Source organism: Phanerochaete carnosa, assembly GCF_000300595.1.
Source record: "Phanerochaete carnosa HHB-10118-sp unplaced genomic scaffold PHACAscaffold_5, whole genome shotgun sequence".
In the NCBI taxonomy this organism is placed as follows: domain Eukaryota; kingdom Fungi; phylum Basidiomycota; class Agaricomycetes; order Polyporales; family Phanerochaetaceae; genus Phanerochaete; species Phanerochaete carnosa.
In genome coordinates this window covers 118,211-126,205 of record NW_006767632.1, presented here as the reverse complement: position 1 = coordinate 126,205, position 7,995 = coordinate 118,211, and the positions used below count along the sequence as shown (strand labels likewise).

The window sequence follows — 7,995 nt, the reverse complement described above, 5'->3', positions numbered from 1 at the left end:
GTATGGGCACCTACAGCTCGGAGACCATCGTGATGCCCGACGTGGGTCTGCCGCCAGTGTGACCGTAAGTGCGGAAAGACATTATAAAGGACGCGAAGTATACCTGTCGGATAGATGCTCGATCGCTTATCCAGCAGATCTGTGCACGACTGGAGGCTGTTTAGCACGACGAGATTCATGCCTGCCATGTTAAGGTGGACGACGTCGGAGCCTGCAGGATGGTTAAGTCAGTCGCGTTGTTCAAGCTACCAAATCACCCGATCCGCGCACCGTACTGCTGACCCCAGTCACGATAAACTTTCCAGCTTGGCTCCTCGGGGCCCTTGACATGTCCAATGATCGGATACCCTGGCGGGCCTGGCGGGTACGGATACTGTGCCTGCTTTGTCAAGCGGGTGTACAGCTTGTAAAGGATAACCACCGCTGCTGCAAACAGCAGGACGTCCACAGAGTGCAGAACTCGCAGGCTCATCGTCGCCTCTATCGGATATGTCAAGACTTGGAAAAAAGATATAGAGGTGACATTTGCAAGTGGGTCAGGCCGTTATATGGGCTCATTCCTGCTCCCTGTGGGTTCATTCCCTCTTCACTCGTCAGAACCTGATTGCAGGAGCAGGGCGGCTTCCCGGGTCAATTTCGCCGCGATAAAGCGCCACAAAATGTCCCAGATGCATGTAAGCTCCGCTGACAATGCTTCAGAAAAAATTACATGCTGCGTATCGGAGGTCACCTGGACAAGAATATCATAATCAACCGGCCCACGGCTGGTCCCCGTGTGCCTCGGCACATATAGTCATGAGAAACTATGCAAAGGCTGTGAGTATGCACATGCATGGAAGTGATTCCAACCTTATAGTACGCTTATCAGGTTGGTCATTTGCGCGGGAACCAGTTGCATCACGCTTTGCTGCAATGCGTAACAGGCGCGACTTTTGAATTGTAGAAGAGCAATATGGCAGAAGGACATGCTGTGCAGGTACGCCAGGCACAAGAGTACACTGTGTCGCGACAATGGGCCGCTGCATTAGACCTGGAGAGATGCACGGTGCCTTGCCACGCTCGCTGACCCTCTCGTAATACGGCGCCCACCAAGCCATTCATATCTCGCCGGTTTTGGCAGTTTCCACGACAAGCGTCTCGTGCTCCTTCGAGCGCGGGCGTATAACACACTTGAAAGGCTTCGGGTGGCTAGATAGCGCAGGCAATACATCATTAAATCTCTCTCTCAGAGTCTCTCCGAAAGAAAGAACGCACACCGTGAAGCCCCAATCATATTCCCCACTCGGCACGATAGGCACCCCACGCTCGTCTTTCGCGTTCTCGATTCGGAACGCAGCGAGAATGCTCGCTATCGTGAGCCATGCGGACTGGTATGCCATGAAACGCCCGGGGCAGACTCGCCGACCAAACCCGAAAGCTACGTGGGACGGGTCGGGCACGTTTGGATCCAATGTAAGCTCACCGTCGGGCGTGCAGTGTAGGAAGCGCTCAGGGTTGAATGTCGTTGGATGGTGGTATACTGCGGGGTCGTGGAGGATTGCCCTGATATTTGTCTTGAGGGGTACAGCTTGAAACTAGGAGCGTGATGACGTACTGGATGTTGGCGACTACAATGGAGCCTTCGGGTATGAGGCATTCCCTGTAGATATCGTCGGCAATGCATCTATGCGGTAGATCTTAGACGCCTTGTGAGCCGTATACGTTCATAGAGAATAGATGAGAACGCACTCAGGGCGGCCACCGGGTTCCATCGCAGGCTCTCTCGCACCAGCGCATGCACGTATGGGAGGGAGCTGTAGTCCGAAAAGTCCGGGAGGCGGCCTTGGCAAACTTCATCGATGGTTTCTTGCGCGCGTCGTTGGACATCAGGGTAGAGCACTATGGCAAGGATGCAGGACATGATGATCGACAGCGTCTTCAAAGGCGATAGTTAGCGAGCGAATGCAGAAGTGCAGGGAGCAGGACAAACTGTATCAGAACCAGCTAGATGGCTGTGTCAAGAGCTACCGAGGACGCAGACAAGACAAACAGCGCACCAATATACATTACACCAGCGACCGATTTGGCGACTCGCTCCATGTATCCGGGATCTTCCGCAGTGTCGACCATGTTCTCTATCAAGGACTTCACGACACATTCCGGTATTGCAGCTGGATCCTTGGCCTGGCATGATCTGGTAATGTCACTCATATAGATGTATGGGGAACTAAGCCTCACCATACGTTCCTTTACAGCATCGTATGGTGCGTGGTATACGTGCATCATAGACTTACGCCATGCCTTTGCCTCGCGCTGGAAGCCTGCTCCCGGGAACCACTCCGGTACGTATTTCACTGCGATAGGGTCAACACTTCGTTATCTAGAGAGATAAATGAGGCGTACGGAAAGGAAGAATATCGACGAGGTAAGCGCCGGGGGTTAATGTCTTCCTCATGCAGTCGATAGCGTGCTCTCCTGTCGCCAGATATGGGTCGCCCTTCTCTTGAACATCGATAGCATATGCGACAGACATGATGAGACCGCCCGACATCCTGCAACCGCGCATCAGAGAAATCTCAACTCGGAAAAAGAATGTTCGCACAGGTGGAGGTGGTGTGTCCACTCTGCCGGGTCTGCGCATAGCCGACGCAGGAAGCGGTGTATCTCACGCAACAGAGCGGGGCGATGTCTCTGCATCGCACCCGCGTGCAATTGCGACTGGAATGCTTTGCGACCGTCGCGCCACTCGGGGCCGTACTGCTGCAACCCAAAGCTCCAGCCGAGTCCGCACCTGCGCTGCGTTGTGAGCACAACACTCGAATATGCCGAGTAGCCACTTACAGTTCGCAAAGCATGGTCAGGCCTACTGTTGGCCTGTCACCAGGATGTGAGTGAGTAGTGTACGGGCCACCATGGAAAGGGACATTCAAGGTTTACCTGTCGGAGTAGATGCTCGACCGCTTCTCTAGCAGGTCTGTGCATGCCTGGAGGCTGTTGAGCACGACAAGGTGTGTCCCGACTAGGTTAAGGTGAATAACGTCCGAGCCTGCGAGGCGTTCGTGTCTCAGCCAGCCTCCGCAAATATCAAGCGACTTGGTCAACACACCATATTGATGACTCCAGTCGCGGTAGACCTCCCAACTCGGCTCCTTAGGGATCTTGATGTGCCCAATAAGCGGGTATCCTGGTGGACCCGGTGGGTGTGAGAACGGTGCCCGCTTTGTCAGGCGGGTGGACAGCTTGTAGAGAATGATCAGTGTCGAAGCGCATAGCAAAATGTCCAGATAATTGAGCATTTGTAGATTCATTGCTTCTATCTGACGTGCCAGAACTGGGAAAAGGTACGTGAAAGTAAGATTGTGGATGAATTGAGCTGTTTTATAGACCTGCCTCTAGATCCCTGCGAGCTTCTTTCCTTCCTATTTGCCGGAATTTGGTATAAAGAAGCACCGTCATCTTTGGAAAAGTGATGCCATAGATCGCGTAATTGTACAGTGCCGCAGAGCGGCCGTGGTCCTATGTAAGGCGTTCTGCGAATACGCCTGCACTCGTGGAGATACGGCAGGTACGGCACTGTAGAACGTTAAATCAGAGTGCAAAGTCGAGGTCAGCCGAGCCTGGGCCTGAAGCTCATGGCCATCTGGTTCACGGCTCAACAAAGCGGCCCCACACACATAACCATGAGAAACCTCGATGTCTGTGCGAAAGTCTTTGAGTGAACATGTGTAGAAGGAGGCGGCTCGAAACCTTATAATACGCCTATCAGGAGGAACACCGCTGTAACTGCTAACACGAGACTGGAAAGTCACCACATTTTCCCATGAAGGCCGATAGACGGAACCTATTCGGAAGTGTAGGAGAGCAGAACACTGGCTTCAGCCTCATGCTGAGATAGTTGACAAACGGGCTACCTGCCATAGAACTGCTAGCTACAAGCGTTTTCAGAGACAAGATTGACTGCATATAGGTTGGATAGTCTCACCTACGTTTGCCACTGCCAGAACGAGCAGACGACGTGTTTGCACGAGAATGCGTGGTCATCAAGCAACCCGGTGGTGTTCTGCTCGGATAGGGGCGCCCACAGTAAAAGATGCATCAGCAAACTCTCGCCAGCACAACTAGCCAAAGCCGTAGTCAGCTTCATATAATCAGAGCCATAGTTGCGCGTAGGGCGAGCCGTTCACGTGTAAAAATCTCGCAGCGCCGTTGCTCTGTAGCTTGGGCGGTCTTCGAGTACTTTTGTCATGACGACATTCGTGTCCAGCACATGTTGGGGCTGAGATATCTGTGCGGGAAGGGGAGATGGGACGACAGGAAACGCAGCAGCACTTCAGAACGCAACATGACTATGACAAGACACGAACAAGCAGTTGTATGGCAACGGACGGGAGAGGAATCTGGGTAATGGTCAGCATCGCTATTGTTTGCACATATTTGTCTGCCCGACGCAGTAAGCGCCGTTCCCGACAGCCAAAGTCGGGCGTGACGCATTGTTCAGAGATGGCGGGCATGCACCATATTTCTCGTTCCACAGCCGGCACACTTTTTATGCAATGTTGTCGGTAACCATTAGGCTTCCGGTGATAAGCTAGCCTCTAGGGCGGCGATATACTCTCCGGCTCACACGACATCTCCCAAATATCGCCTCCGGAGACCCTCACTCTTCGCTGGCCTTAGCAGCCCGCACGACGAGCAGCTCGTGTTCTTTCGAGCGCGGGCGTATCGCGCACTTGAACGGCTTTGGGTGGCTTTGGCAGCGACACACGCAGCGTCAGCATTCTCTCTCGCTTTAGGCTATCTGAGAAAAAGGTACTTACTTTGAGAAACCCCAGTCGTACTCTCCGCTCGGGACAATCGGCTCCCCGCTCTCGTCCTTTGCGCACTCAATGCGGAACGCAGCCAAAAGATTCGCGAGCGCGAGCCATATGGACTGGTACGCCATGAGACGTCCTGGACAGATTCGTCGTCCGAAGCCAAAGGCGGCTTGTGCCGGGTCTAACACGTTGGGGTCTAGCTCGAGCTCGTCGTCGAGCGTGCGGCGCAAGAAGCGCTCTGGGTTGAAAATTGATGGATCAGGGTAAACTGTAGGATCGTGCAAGATGGCCCTACAAGCTGTTTGAGAGGAGATGCCCAAGGGCACTAAGAGGACTGCGTACCGAATGTTGGCGACAACAATAGAACCCTCGGGAATAAGGTATTCTTTGTAGATGTCGTCGGTGGTGCATCTGTGTGGAAGATCTTTGATATTTCATGAGCTTTATGTCGCGATGGACAGTAAAAGGGACGTACTCAAGGCAACCACCGGGTTCCACCGCAGGCCTTCTCGCACGAACGCATGTACATACGGCAGGGCATCGTAGTCTGAGTAGTCAGGAAGCCGACCCTGGCAAACCCTGTCGATAGACTCTTGTGCGCGACGCTGAACATCGGGGTGGAGCACCATTGCAAGGATGCAGGACATAATAATCGAGAGCGTCTGAAGTCCAAAACTATAAGCGGATGAATGCAGATATATGCGCAAGAAGAACAGACTGTGTCGGAGCCGGCTAGACCACGTCACGTCAAAGTTTGATGACAACGCAGCCTGAGAAAGGGCATACCAAGGTACATCGAGCCGACTGCTGATTTGGCAACTCGTTCCATGTAGGCAGGGTCCTTCGCAGTATCGACCATCTTCTCCATCAAGGACTTCGTGACGCAGTCGGGCGTCGCCGCTGGATCTCTTGCCTGATCATATAATATATCTCTACGATTCAGGCAGGCGAAAGGCACAGAAAGCTCACCATGCGCTCCTTTACGACGTCGTACGGTGCATGCAATACTTGCAGCATGGACTTTCGCCACGCTTTCGCTTCCCGCTGAAACCCTGCGCCTGGAAGCCACTCTGGCATGTATTTTACTGAGGCCATGTTAGTGCGACGGGGAGATGCTGGAAAGGTGGGGGCGGGACATACAAAATGGAAGGATATCAACGAGGTAGGCACCAGGAACCAAGGTCTTTTTCACACACTCGGCGGCATGCTCTTCCGCTGCCAGGAGTGGGTCGTTTTTCTCCTGGACGTCAATCGCATATCCGATAGACATTATCAAACCTCCTGCCATCCTGCACCAGTGCGTTAGACTCGACGTCCCGACCCGAGAAAAATTGTATACGTACAAATTGAGAAGATGTGCCCACTCTGCGGGGTTTGCGCACAGCCGGCGCAGGAAGCGGTATATCTCGCGCGAGAGCGCCGGGCGGTACTTCTGCACTACACCCGCGTGGAACTGCGTTTGGAACGCCTTGCGGCCGTCGCGCCATTCGGGACCATAGCACTGCAGTCCGAAGCTCCAGCTAAGCCCGCATCTGTAATACATGATCAGCTCCAAAATACAACGGGGTGCATGGAAACTTGCAGCTCAGAAAGCATGGTGATGCCCGACGTAGGCCTGCCACCGACTTGTAGGTCAGTAGTGTATAACGATGATAAGGAAGGAGGCGAATGTGACTTGCCTGTCGGAGTAGATGTTTGACCGTTTCTCCAGCAAGTCCGTACACGACTGCAAGCTGTTCAAGACAATGAGGTGCGTGCCCACTAAGTTGAGATGTATGACATCCGAGCCTACAGAGCGCATATGTCAGCCGTCCTCTTCCTAGCTACCAAGCAATTCGTTCGGCGCACCATACTGTTGGCTCCAGTCGCGATAGACCGACCAGCCTGGCTCTTCGGGAGTCTTGACATGGCCGATGAGTGGGTATCCGGGCGGGCCGGGTGGGTACGGGAGGTGCACTGACTTCACTAGGCGGGTGTACAGCTTGTAGAGGATCACCAGCGCTGAAGCACCTAGCAGGATGTCCACTGAGTGCAGGAACTGCCGGCTCATCGTCTTTATCCGACGTGTCAGAGCTGGGGAAAGGGATACAAAAGCGACATCTGTGTGCGAACAAAGCCACTATGATATCAGCCCACCTCTGGCCTCCACGAGCTGCTGGAATCTTTTCCCACCCTTGTTAAGACCTGATCGCACTAGTGGAGTAGGGTGGCCTTCCAGGTCAATGTCACAGCATCTAGATGCAACGCAGTCCTGCAAAGCTGCCCATAGATGTACACCGTGACTCCGCTGACAGCATTCCAGAAAGGATAGTCAGACGGCGGGCACGGCATCCAATAAGAATGTTAAAATAGTATGAAGTCAGAGTCAGCTGGATCAGAAAGTCATTACAGGCTGGCCCGTGACTGCCTCGGACCATATAGTCATGAGAAATTGTTGTCCCTACGCGAAAACCGTGAGTACACACACGTGGAGAGGTAGGACCCATGACAATTGGTGGGAGGGCCTGAGGACAATCCGTACCCAAAACGGCCATCGGGACCCCTCACGCGGAGGGAAAATCCGTACCCAAACCCGGCCGGTAGGCCGGGAGCTCTGAGGAATCGTCCATACCGGCCAACGAAAACTGACTAATGTCTGAGGGCAATCCATACCCGGTAGTCTGGACAAGTGTCGGTGTCCTTCCGGGTTAATTACCCAGCTTTAGATCCAATACTACCTGACTTGAGTGGATTTGTCACAATCTTGTGCACATCGTGGCGCTGCCGAGCTTCTCCATCAGCCTCTGTAGTGTACGCCTTAAATTGGGACCTGAGAATGATAGAGACAAAGACCGAGAGCATGAAGAAGATATTTTGAAGGCCAACGACAATTAATGCATCTGTACATGGCCTCTGAAGTATGACCCAGCTGTATTAACAAGTCAACCTGCCAACCACCGGCAGGCGGCGGCGGTGGTGCGCAGGCCCAGTCTGCTTCCGCTGTTGGTGCAACAAACCCCTGGCCGCACCTCTTGAAGCTGCTCGATGTCACGCGAAGCATGGAGAGAAGCGGCGGGCGGCGGTAGCGGCGGCAGCTGCAATGACGACAGAAGAGGCCGAGGACAATGGTACTCCTGTAATATATATTTGTGTATTACACATGAGTATACTATGCACGAAGGAATAACAGGCATAGTATGGGCGAGGAAACTGATAGGCCTGA

The 7,995-nt window shown here is 53.5% G+C and overlaps 4 protein-coding genes across 4 annotated transcripts; all 4 read right to left on the bottom strand.

Moving 5' to 3' along the window:
- On the bottom strand, positions 1-503 carry PHACADRAFT_208501 (uncharacterized protein). Its single transcript, XM_007395247.1, has 3 exons — positions 271-503; positions 168-211; positions 1-103 (listed from the first exon to the last, which is right to left on the bottom strand). The coding sequence occupies exons 1-3, from the start codon at positions 470-472 to the stop codon at positions 11-13; spliced, it is 339 nt and encodes a 112-aa protein (XP_007395309.1). The 5' UTR covers positions 473-503; the 3' UTR covers positions 1-10.
- Positions 504-903: 400 nt separating this feature from the next.
- PHACADRAFT_208500 (uncharacterized protein) lies at positions 904-3,342 on the bottom strand. Its single transcript, XM_007395246.1, has 12 exons — positions 3,086-3,342; positions 2,917-3,025; positions 2,821-2,853; positions 2,582-2,770; positions 2,383-2,531; positions 2,218-2,333; positions 2,037-2,163; positions 1,970-1,983; positions 1,729-1,915; positions 1,595-1,676; positions 1,255-1,542; positions 904-1,188 (listed from the first exon to the last, which is right to left on the bottom strand). The coding sequence occupies exons 1-12, from the start codon at positions 3,285-3,287 to the stop codon at positions 1,098-1,100; spliced, it is 1,587 nt and encodes a 528-aa protein (XP_007395308.1). The 5' UTR covers positions 3,288-3,342; the 3' UTR covers positions 904-1,097.
- Positions 3,343-3,946: 604 nt separating this feature from the next.
- PHACADRAFT_255209 (uncharacterized protein) lies at positions 3,947-4,351 on the bottom strand. Its single transcript, XM_007395245.1, has one exon. The coding sequence runs from the start codon at positions 4,121-4,123 to the stop codon at positions 3,962-3,964; it is 162 nt and encodes a 53-aa protein (XP_007395307.1). The 5' UTR covers positions 4,124-4,351; the 3' UTR covers positions 3,947-3,961.
- A 131-nt stretch (positions 4,352-4,482) lies between these two features.
- PHACADRAFT_208499 (uncharacterized protein) lies at positions 4,483-6,919 on the bottom strand. Its single transcript, XM_007395244.1, has 12 exons — positions 6,642-6,919; positions 6,473-6,581; positions 6,376-6,408; positions 6,137-6,325; positions 5,934-6,082; positions 5,763-5,878; positions 5,580-5,706; positions 5,512-5,525; positions 5,269-5,455; positions 5,136-5,217; positions 4,797-5,084; positions 4,483-4,727 (listed from the first exon to the last, which is right to left on the bottom strand). The coding sequence occupies exons 1-12, from the start codon at positions 6,841-6,843 to the stop codon at positions 4,637-4,639; spliced, it is 1,587 nt and encodes a 528-aa protein (XP_007395306.1). The 5' UTR covers positions 6,844-6,919; the 3' UTR covers positions 4,483-4,636.
- Between the last annotated feature and the right edge of the window lie 1,076 nt (positions 6,920-7,995).

Excerpts from the sequence above, each read along its gene's own strand:
- PHACADRAFT_208501 (XM_007395247.1), bottom strand. The coding sequence starts at position 472 with ATGAGCCTGCGAGTTCTGCACTCTGTGGACGTCCTGCTGTTTGCAGCA. Across the intron at positions 212-270 it reads TGACTGGGGTCAGCAGTACG|GCTCCGACGTCGTCCACCTT; the intron begins GTGCGCGGATCG and ends ACCATCCTGCAG. Across the intron at positions 104-167 it reads TGGCAGGCATGAATCTCGTC|GTATACTTCGCGTCCTTTAT; the intron begins GTGCTAAACAGC and ends TCTATCCGACAG.
- PHACADRAFT_208500 (XM_007395246.1), bottom strand. The coding sequence starts at position 3,287 with ATGAATCTACAAATGCTCAATTATCTGGACATTTTGCTATGCGCTTCG. Across the intron at positions 2,854-2,916 it reads TCGAGCATCTACTCCGACAG|GCCAACAGTAGGCCTGACCA; the intron begins GTAAACCTTGAA and ends TCCTGGTGACAG. Across the intron at positions 1,189-1,254 it reads TATGATTGGGGCTTCACGGT|CCACCCGAAGCCTTTCAAGT; the intron begins GTGCGTTCTTTC and ends TGCGCTATCTAG.
- PHACADRAFT_255209 (XM_007395245.1), bottom strand. The coding sequence starts at position 4,123 with ATGAAGCTGACTACGGCTTTGGCTAGTTGTGCTGGCGAGAGTTTGCTG.
- PHACADRAFT_208499 (XM_007395244.1), bottom strand. The coding sequence starts at position 6,843 with ATGAGCCGGCAGTTCCTGCACTCAGTGGACATCCTGCTAGGTGCTTCA. Across the intron at positions 5,879-5,933 it reads CGTTGATATCCTTCCATTTT|TAAAATACATGCCAGAGTGG; the intron begins GTATGTCCCGCC and ends ACATGGCCTCAG. Across the intron at positions 5,085-5,135 it reads ATTGTTGTCGCCAACATTCG|GGCCATCTTGCACGATCCTA; the intron begins GTACGCAGTCCT and ends AACAGCTTGTAG.